Genomic DNA, 22433 nt, shown 5'->3' on the forward strand with positions numbered 1-22433 from the left:
GTTCGTGCGTAATGTCACATGACACCAGACCTGGTAATCATTGATGCGTTCAAAATATATGCACGGAGCACGCACTGGTTCACCCCGGCCTTTCTGAAATTCAGTGTGTTGCTTAAGTGTGCCGTCCGGAAATTCAGAGTGCAACAAAGATGGAGTGCCAGTGTGCAATATCAAACGCCCTGACTGAGGATAGTAGCGACAACACAGTGCTGACTGTGCTTGAAAATGTATGGGAAAGGGACCTTCTATATCTCCCAACACACACACTGACGAGTGCAAGGGCATCAGAGGGGTTTAGGTTAGCGGTCATTCAGTTGACAGATTACTGGCCACAATGGATTTTGCAATTGCTCTATGCCCTTACTCATTCGAACTGGTGTACATTATGCCACCAGTCAGATGAAAACATGGGACGAGAAAACCTAGCTTGGTGCCTGGATGTGGAAAAAAAGAGCACCAAATCAGCACGCAACATGGTGAATAGATGTTATTATATTATACGTATTATTATATAATGCTTTCATCCAAATACAACATTGGATTTATATGCTACAGCGCCTAAGACACAATCACTGACACAATACAGAAGCGGTGTACGGGGGAAGTTGAGTATGCGAGTCATCACAGATTATGACATTAATGATTACCGTATTTTTCGGACTAAAAGTTGCTCCGGAATATAGGTCGCATTAGCCATAAAATGCACAATAACGAGAAAGAAAAACATATATAAATCGCACCGGACTATAAGTCGCATTTTGGGGGAAATGTATTCGACAAAATCCAATACCAAGAACAGACATGAACGAGCAACAACAGGCAAAACGATACGTAGATATGCTAATGTGACATAAACACAAACGAAGGGCTGAGAACGGGCCTGACGTAACATTCACAGTTATTCAAAAAACTATTACATAAATAACACGTTTATAAAACCTTTGTCAACAATGGGTGCGCGCCGCTGACGGCGCTTGCACTTCAAAATATACCACAGGCCCATATAACGATATATAAATTATATATCAAATAACTATTATATAAGCAATAATATTATCAAACCATCTGTGTCACTCTAAATCATTAAATCCATCGATCAAATTCCTCGTCCTTTGTCAACAACGCCGCGCGTGCGCCCTGACGTCAGCCTCGTCGTTATTCCACAGATCTAGTATATAACTATATTGTAGAGTTAACAAAGTACAAGGAAAGACGTGGGTTTGGTAAACGGCTCTTTATTTAACAAAACAAGAGTTCAACGAACCAACAACTACTGAACTGTAACGATAAAAACATATAGAAGTTGCTACACGAAATAAAATATATCAAATAACTATAACATAAATAGTTAACCGCCACACGGCCCCAAGCACCGGCGTGGACTTCCAGGCGTGTGGCGGCGTGGACTTCCATCCCCAGAGGTGGCACTTCCATCCACGGAGGTGAAAGAGAGCTCCGTAGAGTAGGACCGGGCGTGCGTAAAAGCCATCATAGTTTTTCAAACCTTCTGTGTCACTCCAAATCATTAAATCCTTCAAACTCTTCGTCCTCCGTGTCACTTACAAACAAAGCCGCTAATGATGCTGGTAGTACGTGGGGCCCTTCGTCATCTTCGTCATCCCGTGATCAATCTTTGTCCTTTTTGTAAACAACCGCCGCGCCATGCCGCGCCGCGCTGCTGACGTCACTTGAAATTCAAATTACAGTAATCCCTTGCTACATCGCGGTTCGTATATCGCGGTTTCACTTTTTTTTTTAACATTTTTGAAAAAATTCACATAAGTCGCTCCTCAGTATAAGTCGCCCCCCCCACCCAAACTATGAAAAAAAACGTGACTTATAGTCCGAAAATTACGATACTGTTTTTTTAGTGTTGCAACATTTAGCAAATGAAATCGAGGTGTTTGAAAATACTTTTGTTGAAATGGCTGTTGTAAAAGAAAAGTACCAAGAGAGGATGCTAGGTGTCCATAGACTGTAGGTAGTATATGAATATGCTATTTAGAGTAGGAGTGGCTGGAGTGTGCTCACCTAGTGAGCAGATTAATCTTGATTTGAGTTCCCCTTTAAAAACAAACATCACTTAAATAGCCTCGCATGCCTTACAATCCTGTGTTAAGATGGAGGCGACAACCTACAGCTCTGATGTGCCAATGGTATACGGTGAAGTTCAGGAGCAAAAGACATTAACCAGGTCAAATTTTTATTTTTATTTTTTTTATTGGCTATTATTTGATAGTATATCTATATTTTACATTAAACTGAATAGTCCTTAAGTGATTTGGACAGTTGATTGCATAATCCACAAGTGATAAAATGCATTTTTGGGTGGCTAATTGGTGGATGGTGGATAATTTCACTTTGAGTTGAATTTCATAAACAAGGCGGAGGATTTAGAGGTAAAATGGCATTTTAATATTTTTTTTACGTCTATACACAGTGTTATCCTGACTATAGGTGTCAAAAAGGTTTTCTATCTCCATGTGTTTTTTTTTTCTTGCGGGTAACGGCAAAAAAATTATCTTTGAGTATTAAATGTTGCCGACATCTGGAGTCCGAATCACATGAAACATGACGCTTTTTCGAGTATTATAATTCATATGTTTCAGCTATACTGTTCAGACAGGTCCGTCTATAAAAATATGACAGTGAGGAAAGAAGGGAATTAGTAACACCTCCAACTGCGTTATTGATAGAAACCAAGAATAAAAGAATACCACAAGTACAAACTGCAAATAAAATACATCTGTCTCTAATGCCTCCCTTCAAAAAGGTGCCTTGTACGTCTGGCATTTCAGTAAATAAATGCTGCTTGATCCAAACACTCTGTGGGAGAATGAGTCATTTGCTTACAATTTGCCATTTAATTGTTTCAGGATTTTCTCACAAGTATGCCTGTTAATTTTAAAGATATGCATAGACATTTTCTACATGTTTTTCTTCAGTGGATTCTGCCAGCCTTAATTCTCGGCTTCAGTGTGATTAATACCATAAATGTTTGGTTTTATTGTCAATAATTGCCATTAGTTAAACTTGATTACATTTAATGAAAACCGATTGCATAGCAAAAAGCACGCAAGAGATTGCAATTTAAGTTTAAACAAAGACTTATATTAACACTGCACATCCACTTTGTCTGACTCTTCCCCTTTGACCCAAACCCTTCTGTACCCCACACAGAATTTATGGTAGTAAAAATACAATATTTTACAATACGTACATTAAAACTTGCACACAGGCATGCAGTCATTTGCGGTGGCGCTCTGTCATAAAAGGGAGATGCTTGAAATTCTATCCAGGTCATCACCCTTGTATTTGCGTATTTGTTTGCATGACGTAAATTAGGGGCTGTCAAATCCTTGTTTCAGCACTTGACGGCAGAAACAACAAAGAAGAGGTCTCTCTCCCTATTCTGGTGCCTCAAACTTCCTTTGGAACAAATCGCAGCCTGCAAATGCAAAAAATGCAGCATTTGGATCTGAGTGCCCCTTGGCAGCATAAACCTTTTTGGAAAGAACAGTAAAAGTTCATCGTTAGCAGTTAAAATAACGCAAAGTCGAGCTGTCCATCTGAAACTAAGACTTGGGCTGTTCAAAGGCCAGACAGAGCTTCATGAATCTTTTCAGTGCCTCTCGAGCTTGTCCAAGACCTCCTCTATGATTTTTTTTAGAAATAGAATCTCTCATTGAGGGAAGAGATGGCTGAGGAGACTGCAACAGCGCGGGAGAATTCACGATAGCTAGATATATTGCCACCACTGGAACATTGGCTGTTGGGGTACCCTCAATCTGAGAGTGTCACAGGAGCAGAGTGTTCAAGAACATGTTCCCTACCGGTGTTCATGGAAGAGCGCATCTTCAAGGCCTTTGTTCTCTGATTCACATAAGATATGTAGAGCTCTGTTGGTGGGCTGTAACAGGTTGTCAGGCACAGTAGCAGACATGTCCTTCTGTCCACGGTGCCTGTCCTGCAGGCTGTCAGTAATGACCATCATTAGTTTCTTTCAGCCCGTGTGGTCCAGGACAAAAACCTAACCACTCGTCTTCAGTGGCTTGGGGCAGGGCAGTGCACAGCGGCAGCATTGGTATGGACGTCAGAGGAAACAGTCTTGATAGACATGAGGACAAAACACAAAACTGCATTACATATTGCGCTTAAACAACACACGTAGTGATAAAATTAACCTCTCTTTCACAGCCAACTTAACTCCCACTTGCAATATGCGTTGTGTTGGTGTCAGTTCAGTCTCTATCTGGAGGAGGGATGATGGCAGGCACCCACGCCACAGTTGGAGAGCCCAGCTCTTCTGATGCTGGATTCACAGTTCTCTGGGCCTTGGGATGGGTGCAGCAGAATGTGATGGCACGTCTTTTACAGCGCAACAGCAGATGACCAAATGGTCACTGAAACAGTTGTGCATCAAACGACAAACAATGAGGAACGACACATACAGAAGCGGCTTAGGACTGTTACCTTATCAGGTAGAACTGCTGGCAGTACATATTGGTGCCAGCAATGTTCTACTTCTGCTGGATCAAACCTACGTAGTTGTCCTCAGTGGAGTCCCACGCCTCTTTCCAGCTACTCTTTGCCCAGTTGCCAAAGCTGACCAGCTGTAAACCATGGTGTTCTGAAGGAGCCACCGGAAGCTTTTGCCTTTATATTTCCCTATTTGGAGAGTGTACTTACCATGCTCAGTCCTGTTGGTAGCAATCCTGTCTCTGTACCGCACCCTTTTCAGAGCTGATGCTTGATGCGGATGGACTCCCCAGATGGGTCCTAGTGCAGGCAAGCAAGTAACCCCTTACTTGAAACACCCTCAGGAAAGAACATTTTTATCAGACATTATGTTTAACCAAATTGTATTGGGCTTTCATGCAAAATAAAACAAGTTGTTGTTTGTCTACCCTTCACTGGCTCTTTCAACACCCCCACCCCCATAGCTCTAGAAATGTCCCTACCTATTCATTCACATGTTCCATGAAACCAGCAAGTCACCACTCAAACACGTCCAAGGACCAGAGCTGGACAGCCTTGTTGTAACCAGTCAATTGTGTATTTCTTTCAACACCAAGAATACAGAATTAAGAAAGTTAAATAAGATAAAACAAAAACAAAAGAACGTTAATTGCACCTCATTTAGCAAAAAATCCAAGATTAATAATTGTCATTTTTTATCATTAAGTGATCATGGCGTCATTGGAAAAGCCTATTTCATGCTTCTTGTTCCAGGCTATATAATATATTTTAGCTTGTAACTATTTAGACAATTTTGCTAACGTACCTACTGTCACGGATCGGATGGACCTTGGCGACCAAATGCAGCTTGGACCAGGGTTTATTCAGCAAAACAAACTAATAGACTCGGCAAACTGACATGACTTAACGAAATAACAAAAGGACTAACCGACAGGGACGCGAAACAAAGGACGTGAAGACATCAAGACAACAACAACACACACAATGATCGCAATCGGCGGTAACTCCGGAACACGAACCACAATCGGCGGCAACTCCGGAACACGAACCGCAATCGCCGGCAACTACGGAACACGAACCGCAATCGCCGGCAACTACGGAACACGAACCGCAATCGCCGGCAACTCCGGAACACGAACCGCAATCGCCGGCAACTCCGGAACACGAACCGCAATCGCCGGCAACTCCGGAACACGAACCGCAATCGCCGGCAACTCCGGAACACGAACCGCAATCGCCGGCAACTCCGGAACACGAACCGCAATCGCCGGCAACTCCGGAACACGAACCGCAATCGCCGGCAACTCCGGAGCACGAACCGCAATCGCCGGCAACTCCGGAGCACGAACCGCAATCGCCGGCAACTCCGGAACACGAACCGCAATCGCCGGCAACTCCGGAACACGAACCGCAATCGCCGGCAACTCCGGGACACGAACCGCAATCGCCGGCAACTCCGGAACACGAACCGCAATCGCCGGCAACTCCGGGACACGAACCGCAATCGCCGGCAACTCCGGGACACGAACCGCAATCGCCGGCCACTCTAGGGACACGAACCGCAATCGGCGGCAACTCTGGAACACGAACCGCAATCGGCGGCAACTCTGGAACACGAACCGCAATCGGCGGCAACTCTGGAACACGAACCGCAATCGGCGGCATGTGAAAAGTCAGAGCCGCAATCGGCAGCGTTTGGAAGTCCGGACCGCGATCAGCGGCATTTGGAAGGCAGGGCTGTGCGCAGCTGGATCGAAGTCTGGCGACGGTCGCGGGTCCGGCGCAGCTGGCTTGAAGTCTGGCGACGCCCACGGGTCCTGTGACGCTGGGGTGGAGCCCGATGGCGGCCGCGAGTCTGATGGCGCCGGGAGGCTCTCCGATGGCGGCCGCGGGTCCGGCATCGCTGGAGTGAAGTCCGATGGCGGCCGCAGAGCCGCTGGCGCCAGAAGCACTCCGATGGCGGCCGAGGGTCCGGCGTCGCGTGAGCGAAGTCCGATGGCGGCCGCGAAGCCCATGGCGCTGGAACATGCTCGGACGACGGACGTGAATCGGGCGTCACAGCGGGAGCTGATGGTGGAGGGGGGTCCAAGCGCTGGTCGCCGTAGTGGTCGGATCATTCTGTCACGGATCGGATGGAGCAGGGCGACCGAGTGCAGCCTGGACCAGGGTTTATTGAAGCAAACTCAAAAGGCAAACTGACATGACTTAAACAATAACTCGACTGACTGACCGGGACGTGAAACAAGAAGACAGCAGGACATGGCGACAGCAAGACAGTACGACAACAATGATCCGACGGGGAGTGAGGGGCAGACAGGACTTAAATACAAAACACGAAACACGAGGCAGGTGACCGCGATTACATTGATTGAGGTGACACAGGAGGGGAGGGGCGACGCGAACAGAAACTATGGCAACCTAGACACATAGCAAAACTGGGGACGAGATGTGACACCTACTGTCAGGGAAAAGCCTATTTGTGACAAAATTTCCCCATTTCAAATAGCCCATGCACAATGTAAATACAAAAACGTTGAAAATGATTGTTAATACTGACAAATGTTGAAGTGAAAACACTTTGCAAGATGTGTTGCATGCAAAGTGGTCCTCGAACTGGCTGCTCGCTTCCTGTTATCTTTGACATATCTCCAAAAACGTTTTCTCAGTCCCATCAGACGTAGTAGACAGAAAATAAATACATCACATCGGTAGTGGTTTTGCACGATCATTGTAAATTAATTGGATTCAGTTAAGAGCTGGCTCCAGGTAGATAAATTGTTTTATCCAAATATTTTACTCCATGTGCAAATCAGACAATTTTGCTGAGCATCAATAAATGCCTGCCAGTTCATTTGACTCAGAGTTGGTCAGGACAGCTGCAACAGTCTCACATCTTGCTTACTAAAGCAGTTTATAAATCCAGGTTAAAAACAATGTTTCCTCTTACCGATGATTCAGGTATTTTAGAGCATTTTTATAATACATTTTTGGAACACATTGTGAAATGTGCTATACAGTATGATGTAACTAAAGCTGCTTTGCCTTTTTTTGACTTGCCTTCAACAGTCAACCACAGCAGATGATTGGTCTTCACAGGATTGGAATATCTGCATCAAACTTGAAAATGTTTTCCTCACTGTAGTTCTACAACAGAACTGTGTACATTTAGCTATCACTCATAATTTAACCATAGCAATTATAAACATTTGCCTCTAAATTGTGGTAATACATAAACAAAAGGACAACATTGTATATACAATTGTAAAATGACTCCATGTTTCGACAGCACCCTTGGTGGACTCCGACCCTCGCCATAGGAGCTCTGCTATGCTGATGCTCCTATCAGTGGTTTTCCTTGGCCTTGCCGTGTTCCTCATCTACAAATTCAAGAGGTACATTTCCTCACAAGAGAATTATGTAGAAACCTAGAATGTGTATGTTATCATATCATCCATTATTGATGGTCACAAATGAGCACAGCCTTGACTCATAATTTATGGTCATGTAAGGAAACCAAGTTTTTACACCACCTTGAGATCACAGACAGCATCATCCTAGTATGTGCAGGATGTGAGGAGAATATCATCGTACATCATACAATTTAGTGTAATGCATTTAGCACAAGTGCCTTTTGTGCTATACTTACTGCGCTAAAGTCATTATCCATCTGAAAAAAAAAGTCATTATTATTAATGAATATGCCATGACTCAAAAGATAAATGTTTCATTATATTGGACTTGATGTGAAAGGAAAATGTTTGACCAGTGTTTTTTTTCTTTGTTTTGTAATTTAACTCTGCACACATCTGACTATACCTAAAATCTAATGTCCCCTTTTTTAAATTTCTAGAAAAATACCTTGGATAAACATATATGCAGAGGTCAACCAGGAGAAGGAGCAAGAGATGATTAGCTCGGTGGGCCAAGGTGACAACACACCAAAAATAACACTGAATGAGTTCCCCTCATCCAAAGAACTCACAGAGAAAGAACTGGATGCAAGAGTCAAAAGTAAGTTTTGAGCATCAAAATGGTAATTGCCTAAATTCAGACTATGGGCAAATGTGACCCAAATCAGATTTTTTTTGCCCTGCACCTGTCTCCGATTTTTTTTTTTTTTTTTTTAACGATGGTCTGAACGGCTCAATTCAGATTTTTTTCAGATCCAACTTGGGTCACTTTCATATGTGGTCCAAGATGGGATATGTATCTGATTTATTGCAAAACTCCCAGTCTGAAAGTACAGGTCACATGTACCTAATGTAATGTAATTGAAAAGTGAGACCATTCTGCATGTCAGGAGCGGGAATAACATCAGTCATGGCTGACAACAGAGAGGAAAATGAGCAGTAGAAGGAAAACGAGGTTTTAGATTTAATTAATGTTTTCATTTTAAAAGAACACATGCAAGTTGTTGCATCCACATCCATATTGTTGGATTTGGTCCACAATTTGGGAAGCGCGCTATCCGCGCCTCACGGCAAAAGACAGAGACAATCATCTGTTATCCAATTTACTCACTGCGTGTTCGTTACCATATATAAAAATGTCTATATAGTATGTCTCCTTTATTGATTTGGTGTGTAGGTATAATTATATGCTTAATTTTTTTTTTTTATTATTGATTTAATATGTGAACATACTTGTCTGCTTATGTACTTTATTCAGTGAGGTTTGAGCATATCTGTTTTTGTTGCTAGGCAGGACTTTTTGTATTTCGACCTCGTTCCTTTAATATATACCTCCGTAAACACTACATTATGAGTTACGTCTCTTCTGCGCATGCGCGTCACTTTGGGAATGCATTTGGTATAAACAATAGCTAGAATTTGCAATTAGTAAGTGAAAATATACAAATGGAAATCATAGCCATAGATTCAGATCTATTGGGTTCAACCTCTAGGTTAAATAATACCTTAAAGTCAAATGGAGTTGATAATTGGAAAAACAATGGATAGATAGAACAATAAATTGAATACACAGTGCCTAATAGATAATCAAATATTCAATATGAAGCTATCCGTCTTCAATCAATATTGGTGTAACATAGTTTAATAGTCTAATATTTGATACAAAACCTACAGCACATAAATCAATTACATTTTAATCAAGTCATTGCCATACACAAATTTGCTCAACATCGGTAAGCTACATACAGCAGAAGTACCAACTTGTATTTTTTTTATATTCTCTGTCTTCTCAGGGGGAGTCGCAAATGCCCGTGAGAGCACAAGGGAGATTCCAAACTGCACTAGTGTCTAGAGTGTGTACTTTACAGCAATCTAGTGTCAAGTGGTCTCTCTTTCAGTTTTGTAATTCTCAAGACAACTGCTGTGAATAGTTTTCTAAGAGACCTCATTTTTACAACCATGCATGGAAGTCATGTTCAACATCCCTGCAGCAGTCAATGGGATTATTTTGTCCAAAGACAGAACATCAATCGGTTTTGTGTATGTATCAGCGGGGTAACACATTTGTAAAGTTATACTTTGCTTCAAAAATCATCTCTGCTTATGTGTAAACAACAATGTATAAGTATTTAACTAAACCAAGTATTAATACATACCCTAAACTATTGCTTCCTGTTCTGTATATACGATATAGCTTTTTGATGGCCCATAGTGTGTCATGGCAAAACATCAGACAAATAGTGTGCTTTTGAAAGTCTGAAAAATTAAGGCGTCAGCTTTGCTGGAATAACGTCATTGACCAGTGCCTGTTGCAACTGATTATTACACTTATGTAAATAAATTATTCTTTTAAATACTTGTTTTTTTAGTCAGTCATCCCCCGAAACATATTTACTTATTTTAAGAGTTGTACTCTTCTAGACATATCTTGAGAGAAATGTATGTCTCTTTCTACACATTTTCATACCCTGTATTTTCTGGAAATGAAATGTACATTGCAAAAATTGCCATGTTTAATGTTAATAGTTTCATTTTGTATTATGTATATAATGTGTACTAAGATAAATCTGCATTATTGCATTTGCCTCTGTCAGTAATTGTAAAGTCTGAGCTGGTGTCAGAATAATCTCTATTATTAGGGTGACTAGCCGTCAAAGTATTCACCCGTTGATAATGTTATACGTACAGTCATTTTGGAACAATTTGCAAAAATCCGTATTTATATTTATCTTTCAATATCCATCAAGCAATGTTCAAAGGCTTAGGTTCATGATGGCAAATCTCTCAAAAGATTGCAGTTTATTAATTACACCAGATTTATTTTATTGTATCACAGCAACAGGCAATCTTAGATTTTGCATGTTAAAGTGCTCAACCAATGATGTAAACACTCCAATAATTAGAGAGATGTGTGAGACAAAAGAGCTTTCTAGACAAATGTAGGTTTGCTATAGTATATTCTGAAATTTTGACTTATGTAAACTAGGCATCGTCTCAGAAAAAAAAACAATACATGAATGTTTAATTGATTCAAGCAAAATCCTAGTTCTAAATTGCTGGAACGTTTGGGCAGTGATGTAAATAAATACGTAATGAATTGAAATGTGAGACTCAATGCTAGAAGTGGAAGCATTTGAGCTTAATTCCCCTGGTTAAAGTATAGTATTGTGGCAGAAGGGAAAAACATCTGCATTCCACAACTGTCTGCCAACAATTGTGGCTAGAGACAAGTCATATTCTTGAAAGTCATTGTTCGGATAGGACAGTGAGATTTTTAAAATTTGGTGTGGAGCAGACAAAACTATACATTTTTTAAAAACAATATTTCCATCATTCAAATGAACTTGTTAATACTGGAACCAGGTTCTCTGTAGAAACAGCTTATTATTATATTTTTCGATTGCTTTTTCTCTTCCAATAAATTCGTCATAATAGCCTGTTGCTTTGTGAAGGTTTTCATCTCGCCAGGCATCATATTCATTGCCACTTCTAACTCCAAGTAATTTTGGCGATGTTTAACTGCCATCCTGCTACTTTGAACATGGTAGCGCGGCCACTGCTGGGACTCTGAAACACGTCTCTCCCCCTCAGACTGCCACTGGAAGAGGTTGGCCTGGTAAATGGTTGCGATGTTTTGCAACGCTCAGCAGGGCAAGATACTAATAGCGAGGAGGGACCCGTCAAACTGCTCCTAGCGTTGCGCAGTGCTCTTAACAACAACAATTGGCGGGCCACTTGACACCACCACTGCCTTCAAAGCACCGCTCCTCTGACACACATGCGCCTTACTTCCGGCCTCCACCCAAGTGCGTTACGTGGCCTGTCGCGCTATGCCCCGTATGCCTCCGCACTCGCTTCCTCGCTCGAATCTGCGTCAGCCGTACACTCCAAGGTTTTTTCTCCTTTGTCTCAGGAGCCGACCCCGTCAGCCAAGGACCTCTTTTCATGTCGCCTCATTGATGTTTTGAAATGTCAATGAGCTTTAACAGTTTAGAAAGTTACTGAGTTTTTACACAATTCAGGAACAAGCGTCAAATGCATGGACGGCCGGATCACTCCCTGAGTGGGTGTTAGCATTCAAATCTTAATTTCATACTTCACAAATTTCATACTTCACAAATATTCACTCAATAAAATGTTAAATTTGACATACTGCCAAAAGTAAATTGATAGACATCTACCTAATAATTACCTAAGATAATTTACTGCAGCTTTAAATGTAATGTAAATAATTCGTTTGTGTGCTTGGGTATAGTTTGATCTGATAGCGTGTACCCTGCAAACGTGTTTGTTGATACACCTCCCCACATTTTAGTAATTCATTCCACAAGCTTATACTCTTATACTTGACATTCATGATATGATTCCCATCAGCTGAACAGTAGCCGACTGATAACAAAATGGTCGCAGCAACCTTCATGCATTAAACAACAGATATTTTTTTTAAACAGTCATCTAAGTGGTAGAACCTTAGGAAATAATCCCAAACATGTCAAGTTTATTGATAATGATGTTTATAATGATGCTAATATAACGATTACAATCAGTCGGACCTAGTAATATTTACAAATTAAAGGTTAGATTCAGCAACAGGTGGATTTTTTTTTTTCTGAAGCCGTAAACTCATAGTCATAAACTTCAATGCATTATATGCATATATATATATATATATATACATGCTATATTGCGCAAGCTTGTATAGGTAAAAAATAAATTGTACATAATCATTTGCATGGATGTAGCAAAGTATTTGAAACTTGTTCAAAGAAATGAGAAACTGCTATATTGTTGTGCATAAAGGGCACAATAATGTGAAAATTGGATGACTACATTCAATAAATTAAATTCTGATCTGAGCAATGTACCAAAGCAACTGAGAAAAACTGGAAATGGAAACGTTTGTCTTATGAATTTATGCAACCCGAAAATAAATAAAAGAAATATTCAAAATCATTTCTTGCCACAGAACAAACTACTCAGCACACAGTATCCACAGCCTTTAAAAATTTTATTTAACCTTGAATTATTTTATTTTTGTGCTGCTTTTATATCACAATCTGTTATGTTTTTAAATAATTGTAGTCTGCAGATTGGATCTATTCTATTAATGTTGGTTAAACCCTGAATTAAATAAACCAAATTAAATATTCTATTCTTCAAGGTTTCATCCATACCAGGGCCCTTTAGTCCTGATTCTCAGGGTCCTGCATGTTTATGTATATGTCTCCCTGCTCCAACACACCTGATTCAGAATTGTTAGCCAGCCTTTGCGGACTTTGCTGATTATCTGATTTTTTTTAAATCAGGTGCGTGCACCAGGAAGACATTTAAAACACACAGGACACTGGATATTAAGGGCCAGGATTGAAGCCCCCTGATCTAAACACACCCAAGGGGACAAATGCTTCCACAATTCAGGTGGCCCTTCCGCCAGTGACAATTCTATTTTATTGTTCCGTCATTGGCATATTATGAATGACGGGCATCCTGACAAAAATATGCCCTGGAGGCATTTTCATGCGCAATATCTGAAAACTATATCAAAACAATGTTTAGTCAATCAGCCAATCAGTGTGTATCACCTGTTGTCAGTGATTGTGCGTATCAAAATTGGTGATGCAAGCTTCGCCAGTGAGTGCAAGTAAATTACACCCGACAGCTGTTAGTAGTAACGCAAATATACAAACTAGATAAAACAAATCCTTTGCTGGTCGTTGTAGTCTCATACAAGCCAGACTGAAAGGTTCAGGGTGCTTCCATTGCTTAGTAGGATATGTTGGACTCTGATTGCAGGGTATCGTTTTCTTAAATAAAATAAAAAATGTGCTCAAAGTGATGAGCAAAAACACACACACATTAACCCTTCGCTACTTTGCACTTCACCTATTGCAGCCTCGGTGCATCGTGTGTTTTTATTAAAAGAAATATTTCGGATATATTTGGTGCATTGCGGCTTTTTGCGGCATCACTTGGAGCGCTTTGTCTGCCCATATGACTTCACAGCGCACTATTGGTCTGTAGAGGAGATGAGACAAATGAGAACATGTTGATCAATATCCTTGTCGCTGATTGGCTTAGAACTGTAAGAGCAGTTCTAACCATGCTTTATCTCAGCTTCCCGCAATCGTGCTACGTATCCACTCTTACCCTTCGTTCGCGTCAGCAGAATCGGCAGCATCTGACGATGAGTCTGACCTCAGCGCCGCATGTACTTCCGAAGTCAGCAACAGCGTTGTTTCCACAGAGGACGAAGATTTCAATGGATTTAATGATTTGGAGTGACACAGATGGTTGATAAATGTGTCATGTTATAGTTATTTGAATAACTGTTAATATGTTACATAAGGCACGTTCTCTGTTCCTCGTTTGTTTATGTAACATTAGCATATCATATCGTTTAGCCTGTTGTTACCTATTCATGTCTGTTCTTGGTGTTGGATTTTGTCAAATAAAGTCTCTCCAAAAATGCAACTTATTTATGTTTTTATTTTCTTCTTTATTATGCATTTTATGGCTGGTGCGACTTGTACTCCGGAGAGATTTATAGCCCGGAAAATACAGTATTTACTCTTATTTATTTTCTTGTTTATTTAAATAAATAAGAATTGTTCTGAAAGTCAGTTTGACTTTAATTTTTTTTACAAAAGTGTTTAAAAATACAAAAAAGTGTGTAAAACTACAATAAGTGTTCATAAAAGTCTTGTCTATTGTAACAATATATCTGCTCTTATTTATTTTCTATATTTTCTCGTTTATTTAAATAAATAAGAATGTTTCTGAAAGTCCGTTTGACTCTAAAATGTTTACAAAAGTGTTTAAAAATACAAACAAGCATTTAAAAGTATGCTTAATACATATATATATATATATATATATATATATACTATATGCAGTAATCCCTCGCTAAATCGCGGTTCATTTATTGCGGTTTCACTATATTGCGGATTATTTTTCCAAATTAAAAAAAAATTCTAATTCAAAATAAAACTTCTAATTTGGGGAATTATGGCACGAAAGTTGCCTAGCAGAAGGCAGGGAGTGCCCACAAAATTGCAGTGCGTACACTCGTATCTTTTTATAAAAATTTTTTTTTTATAATAATAAGAGTTCTAAAAACATATTTACAGTGTTGTACCTTGTTATAGAAAAATTGTTATAATAATAAAAGAGTTCTAAAAACATATTTACAGTGTTACATATTTGGTGTTCCAAAAGTCTTTTTTCAAACTTGAGTCTTGAAAAAGAGGAGGTCATCTTATAATCAGGGTCGTCTCATATTCGGGCCAATACGGTATATACACGTGTATATATATATATATATATATATATGTATATACATATATATATATATATATACATATATATATATACATATATATATATATATATATATATATCAAGATATATATACGTATATATCATGTCCGCAGTGACGCTTATTGCTCAGAGGCGCGCTCCTCGCGATCAGGGCTCATTGTCGTCCTAACTCTTTCTGCACGACGGTGGATTTTTCAGATTTTTTGTGTCGCGACTCCGCTCTCGCTCTGCTGGCCGGTGTTGTGCCAAAGCGGTTATCCCCTGTTCCAGGAGCGCGCACGCACTGAATGAAAGGCGGAAACTGTTGCCGTGCTTTTCTTTCGTTCTCGTTCTCACTTGCGTTTTGGTGCGTTGGGTGATTTTAGAGCGAACCTCACACACAAACTCCCCAAATACAGACAGCACATAACGTGTCCCACCAGAGGGAAACAGACACTGGACCAGTGCTGCTCCGTGATAAAGGACGCATACCGCTCTGTGTCCAGTGCAGCTTTAGGACTCTCGGACCACAGTCTAGTTCATCTTATCCCAGCCTACAGGCAGAAATTAAAAACTTCTAATCTAAGCTTCAGGAGGGACTCCCAGACTTCCCTCTCCCCAGCCACTTCATCTAGCTCATCCCGGGGGATCCCAAGGCGTTCCCAGGCCAGCTGAGAGACATAGTCTCTCCAGCGCGTCCTGGGTCGTCCCCGGGGTCTCCTACCGGTGGGACATGCCCGGAACACCTCCCCAGGGAGGCGTCCAGGAGACATCCTGATGAGATGCCCGAGCCACCTCATCTGGCTCCTCTCAACGTGGAGGAGCAGCGACTCTACTCCGAGTCTCTCCCGGATGACCGAACTTCTCACCCTATCTCTAAGGGAGAGCCCGGACATCCTGCGGAGAAAACTCATTTCGGCCGCTTGTATCCGGGATCTCGTTCTTTCGGTCACGACCCATAGCTCGTGACCATAGGTGAGGGTAGGAGCGTAAATCGACCGGTAAATTGAGAGCTTTGCCTTTTGGCTCAGCTCTCTCTTTACCACGACGGACCGGTACAGAGTCCGCATTACTGCCGACGCTGCACCGATCCGCCTGTCGATCTCGCGCTCCATCCTCCCCTCACTCGTGAACAAGACCCCAAGATACTTAAACTCCTCCACTTGGGGCAGGATCTCATCCCCAATCCGGAGAGGGCATTCCACCCTTTTCCGATCGAGGACCATGGACTCGGATTTGGAGGTGCTGACCCTCATCCCGACCGCTTCACATTCGGCTGCGAACCGCTCCAGTGAGAGCTGGAGATCACGGCCTGAAGAAGCCAACAGCACCACGTCGTCTGCAAAAAGTAGAGACGCGATGCTGAGGTCCCCAAACCGGACACCCTCAACGCCTCGGCTGCGCCTAGAAATTCTGTCCATAAAAATTATGAACAGAATCGGTGACAAAGGGCAGTCTTGGCGGAGTCCAACCCTCACTGGGAACGAATCCGACTTACTGCCGGAAATGCGGACCAAACTCTGGCATCGGTGATACAGGGACCGAACCGCCCTTATCAGTTGGCTCGGTACCCCGTACTCCCGAAGCACCCCCCACAGAACCTCCCGAGGGACACGGTCGAACGCCTTCTCCAAGTCCACAAAACACATGTGGACTGGTTGGGCGAACTCCCATGCACCCTCGAGGATCCTGCTGAGGGTGAAGAGCTGGTCCACTGTTCCATGGCCAGGACGAAAGCCACACTGTTCCTCCTGAATCCGAGGTTCGACCTCCGGACGGACCCTCCTCTCCAGCACCCCTGAATAGACCTTACCAGGGAGGCTGAGGAGTGTAATTCCCCTGTAATTGGAACACACCCTCCGGTCCCCCTTTTTAAAGAGGGGAACCACCACCTCAGTCTGCCAATCCAGAGGCACTGTCCCCGATGTCCACGCGATGTTGTAGAGACGTGTCAGCCATGACAGCCCCACAACATCCAGAGCCCTTAAAAGATCCGGGCGGATCTCATCCACCCCCGGGGCCTTGCCACCGAGGAGTTTTTTAACTACCTCAGTGACTTCGACCCCAGAGATTGGAGAGTCCGCCTCAGAGTCCCCAGGCCCTGCTTCCACAATGGAAGGCGTGTTGGTGGAATTGAGGAGGTCTTCGAAGTATTCTCCCCACCGACACACGACGTCCCGAGTCGAGGTCAGCAACACGCCATCTCCACTGCAAACAGTGTTGACGTTGCACTGCTTCCCCCTCCTGAGACGCCGGATGGTGGACCAGAATTTCCTCGAAGCCGTCCGGAAGTCATTCTCCATGGCCTCGCCAAACTCCTCCCACGCCCGGGTTTTTGCCTCAGCAACCGCCGAAGCCGCGTTCCGCTTGGCCATCCGGTACCTGTCAGCTGCCTCCGGAGTCCCGCATGCCAAAATGGCCCGATAGGACTCCTTCTTCAGCTTGACGGCATCCCTTACCGCCGGTGTCCACCAGCGGGTTCGGGGATTGCCGCCACGACAGGCACCAATGACCTTACGGCCACAGCTCCGGTCGGCCGCCTCAACAATGGAGGCGCGGAACAAGGTCCACTCGGACTCAATGTCCCCCGCCTCCCCCGGGACGTGGGAAAAGCTCTGCCGGAGGTGGGAGTTGAAGCTCTTCCTGACAGGGGATTCCGCCAGACGTTCCCAGCAGACCCTCACAGAGCGTTTGGGTCTGCCAGGTCGGACCGGCATCTTCCCCCACCATCGGAGCCAACCCACCACCAGGTGGTGATCAGTTGACAGCTCCGCCCCTCTCTTCGCCCGAGTGTCCAAAACATGCGGCCGCAAATCCGATGACACGACTACAAAGTCGATCATCGAACTGCGGCCTAGGGTGTCCTGGTGCCAAGTGCACACATGGACACCCTTATGTTTGAACATGGTGTTCATTATAGAAAATCCGTGTCGAGCGCAGAAGTCCAATAATAGAACACCACTCGGGTTCAGATCGGGGGGGCCGTTCCTCCCAATCACGCCCTTCCAGATCTCACTGTCATTGCCCACGTGAGCATTGAAGTCACCCAGTAGAACGATGGAGTCCCCAGAAGGAGCGCTCTCCAGCACTTCCTCCAGGGACTCCAAGAAGGGTGGGTACTCTGAGCTGCCGCTTGGTGCATAGACACAAACAACAGTCAGGACCCGTCCCCCCACCCGAAGGCGGAGGGAGGCTACCCTCTCGTTCACCGGGGTGAACCCCAATGTGCAGGCGCCCAGCCGGGGGGGCAATAAGTATACCCACACCTGCTCGACGCCTCTCACCGTGGGCAACTCCAGAGTGGAAGAGAGTCCAGCCCCTCTCGAGAGGGCTTGTACCGGAACCCAAACTGTGCGTGGAGGCAAGTCCGACTATATCTAGTCGGAACTCTTCTGCCTCGCACACCAGCTCGGGCTCCTTTCCAGCCAGAGAGGTGACATTCCATGTCCCAAGAGCCAGCTTCTGCAGCCGGGGATCAGACCGCCAAGGTCCCTGCCTTTGGCCGCCGCCCAGCTTGCACTGCACCCGACCCCTTTGGCCCCTCCCACAGGTGGTGAGCCCATGGGAAGGGGGACCCACGTTTCCTTTTCGGGCTGTGCCCGGCCGGGCCCCATGGGCGAAGGCCCGGCCACCAGACGCTCGCCTTCGTGACGACTCACGGAGGGGATTTTTTTAGCAATTGTAGAAAATAAGAACAGATTTTCCCAAAGAATAAAGTGACACTTGTTTTATTTATAGTTATAAAGGTTTGAAAAAGCAAAAATAAAACTGTTGTTTTGGTTTTCTGTGTATTTTACACAGAGCAATAGGGCAAAAAGTGTGATTTTGGGATAGTCCGGCACGCATTATTTGCTTTTACATCGATTCCTATGAGCAATGTTGCTTCTACTTACAAACGTTTGTACTTCCAAACCCGGTCCCGGAACCAATTACATTCCTAAGTAGAGGTACCACTGTATTTCTGCCACTTTAAGTGACACTCGTACTCCCCTTGGATTAAAAAATGTGTACGACCTGCTTTCAGTTGCATTATCAAAGTCAAAGTCAAAGTCAGCTTTATTGTCAATCTCTCCACATGTCAAGACACACAAAGAAATCGAAATTACGTTTCCACTATCCCACGGTGACAAGACATAGTACATAGCACACGACATACATACATACAAGCAAACAACACAAAATAAAAACAAGAAGGCACAAACAATGAATAATAAGAGCGATGAATAAATAATAAATGAACAAATAACACAATAAATAAGAGGAGCAAAACGGAGTAAGTGTGCATACAGCAGACAGCCAGAACATAGCGCAAAAGTACAGGATGCTACGCAGAAGGGGGGAGAGAGTTCAGGATCCTAACAGCCTGGAGTATGAAGCTGTTGGTGAGTCTGGTGGTGCGGGAGCGCAGGCTCCTGTACCTCTTCCCAGAGGGCAGAAGATCGAACAAAGAGTGAGCGGGGTGACTCACATCACTCACAATCGTGGTCGCCTTGCGGGTGAGATGGGAGGTGTAAATGTCCTTCAAGGAGGGGAGTGAAGCACCAATAATCTTACCAGCCGTGTTCACTATGCGCTGGAGGGCCTTCATGTTGTAGTCAGTGCAGCTACCACCCCAAACAGCAATACAACTGGAGAGGACGCTCTCAATGGTGCCACGGTAAAATGTAGTCATGACTATTATAGCCAATGATGAGAAATCTGGGATGACCAACCAAATGTTTGCAGGTTTTAAAGTAGGTCATTGTACATACACACAAAATGCTCTACTATTGTAATCTCATATTGCCACCATGTGTGTTTTGTTTTTGAGAGTTGTTTAGTGTGCTTGACACTCTACTCTAAAAGGAAGATCAGAGAGATGAAACAGATGTTATTTCACAGGAATGATCAACAAGGAGGTTCACCATCTGGATTCTTCATATTTTTTCTATATTACAGGTTCAAATGAAACTCACTATTAACATGCACTTGCATTGGGTAATGATTGCAAATCGACCAAAGGTAATGTGATTTGTGATTTTCTGAACCAACCTTAAGAATGGAGCAGCCCATGGACAAAGTATGTCCTAAAGTTGTTATGAACTCAAACTAGAACCTGATGAGTTTGGTGCTTTGATTTTGAGAGCAACTTTTTTTCTGTTGTGTCGATTAGCATTTCACCATAGTCCTTGGAATGTTTTGGTGAGCAGATGTGAGTAGCACTCCCCACTAAATAAAGGCAACTCACAGAAAATGATATGTCCAAAGGTGTAGTGTATATGGTAGTCCTCATGTTTGCTATGTTGTCTATTCTCTGTACTGTAGAATAAAGTCTACTTTCCAGATAATCACACCCGCACACATAGTACGTATTCCTGCTATATTGTGTGCAACTAAATCTGTTCATGGCAACACGATAAATGAAATCTGATAAACCTCTTTCACTCCATCTGTCTTGTGCTTCGAATATGGACATTTTTTTTTCCCTCAAAAGAGTGCTGCTTCTCTTTGATAGCAGATAGACATTTTTTTAATAGAGTGCTGTGCCATTGTCTGATTTATTCAACTTTGGAACGCCGCTTGTACAGTATAGTGTTCTCCCTTGAACTATTTGGAATTTAAAATATGTAACTAAAAGAGAAGCGTCATTAACTCATTAATAAAGAAACTGCACAAACATTTTCAAGTGTCCACCTTAGGGATCATTGTAAATACTGTTCTCAAAAATAACTCATTAAATTAGTTTTAAATACAATTTTAAGTGTTTGGTAGGTGCTAGTTGGCGTATGACAGGCTGGGGTTAACCACTAGTATGGGGGTGAGTATTGGTTTTCAAGATATTAGATTACTGATTTTTTTTCCTGAATTATTTACTACATTTACTAATAATATTTCAAGATTTTTTTTTGCGTGGATGACATTTTTTAAATGTATTTTAAAATCTCAAGTTCCCCAGGACAGAACATAATAATAAGGTTATGATGTTTTGTGTTTGTTCTTTTCCTGTGTTTTCTACGTGACAGCTGCAGTTGGCTTGGTCATTATGCTGGTAACACAACTCTCCCTCTTGTGGCTTTAACAGCAATATTGAAATACAAATGAATGAGGGACATCACATTGCTTATTCAACTGGGGCTCTATTCCATCCCACTTCAGCAGCAAACAATTTGCAATAATTCGCTGATATGAATAGCAAGACGTTAGCTTTTGGCTAAAGTTGGACTCATCTGCTAGGTAACTTGCACTACCTATTAGCTTGCTCATGAATTCAAAACACAAGGGCCTTACAGTTTAGAAATATTTAATGTAACTTTTTTGCTTTATTTACTTGTAACATTTTTATCCAACTTGCCAGCTAATGCTAACATTAGCACACGGCCATTGGTTGCACATGAACACGACACATTACATGGCAATGCCACTAACCGCTCATAGAGGCACACGAGAAAAGTCACAAAGTAACTCTTCAAACATGCCTCCCTGTCTTTACAGCTATCGAGGCTTGGCGATGCTTCCTTATCCTGGCAAGCAAGCATGACACAACCACAAGCTTCGGCTGGCTACTCCTAAGGGTAAACACATTGTGGAGTCTCTCATAAAAGACCAATAATAATCCCCTCGGTGGCAATCAATAAGCTACAAGCCATGCTAATTGCTGAGCTAAGATCGAAACAGCGAGCACATTTAACATGGCAATTAATTGCTTGGGTGATCAAGTAAACTTCACAGACGTCTGTCTGGGACGACGTTAAAGGAGCATATTTACCTTTGCACAGCAGAATAGCAGGAACATTCAGGAATATCTGGACTGTACAGAGAAAATCTGACTGATGAATTAAACTGGAAAACTGCACTCAATGGCGTTGACTCAGCAAAAAGGCATGGCCTATAAGGTAAAGTACCGTATTTTCTGCACCTGTCAGTGGATCACCAGCTTCCTGACTAACTGGAGACAGCGTGTGAGGCTGGGGACCATCACATCCGACACCCGGACCACCAACACTGGCGCTCCCCAGGGGTGCGTCCTCTCCGCACTGCTCTTCTCTCTCTACACTAACGATTGCTCCTCAGGCAACTCTTCTGTGAAGCTCCTGAAGTATGCGGACGACACCACTCTCATCGGACTGATCCGGGACGGTGACGAGACTGCGTACAGACAGGAGGTGGTCCACTGGTGCAGCCAAAACCACCTGGAGCTGATCCCGCTCAAGACCGTGGAGATGACAGTGGACTTCTGGCGAGAGCCTTCACCACTTTCACCCCTCAGTA

At 43.1% G+C, this 22433-nt stretch overlaps 1 protein-coding gene across 1 annotated transcript in view; it reads left to right on the top strand.

The window, feature by feature from the left end:
* sorcs3 (sortilin related VPS10 domain containing receptor 3) overlaps positions 1-10887 on the top strand; it is a 260977-nt gene extending 250090 nt beyond the window's left edge. Inside the window, exons 25-27 of the mRNA XM_037254275.1 lie at positions 7766-7871; positions 8330-8490; positions 9683-10887. Of these exons, the coding sequence (XP_037110170.1) occupies positions 7766-7871; positions 8330-8490; positions 9683-9741 (326 nt within the window). The 3' untranslated portion in view covers positions 9742-10887. The remainder of the gene's footprint in view (positions 1-7765; positions 7872-8329; positions 8491-9682) is intronic.
* Positions 10888-22433: the final 11546 nt, after the last annotated feature.

Source organism: Syngnathus acus, chromosome 1 (genome assembly GCF_901709675.1).
Source record: "Syngnathus acus chromosome 1, fSynAcu1.2, whole genome shotgun sequence".
In the NCBI taxonomy this organism is placed as follows: domain Eukaryota; kingdom Metazoa; phylum Chordata; class Actinopteri; order Syngnathiformes; family Syngnathidae; genus Syngnathus; species Syngnathus acus.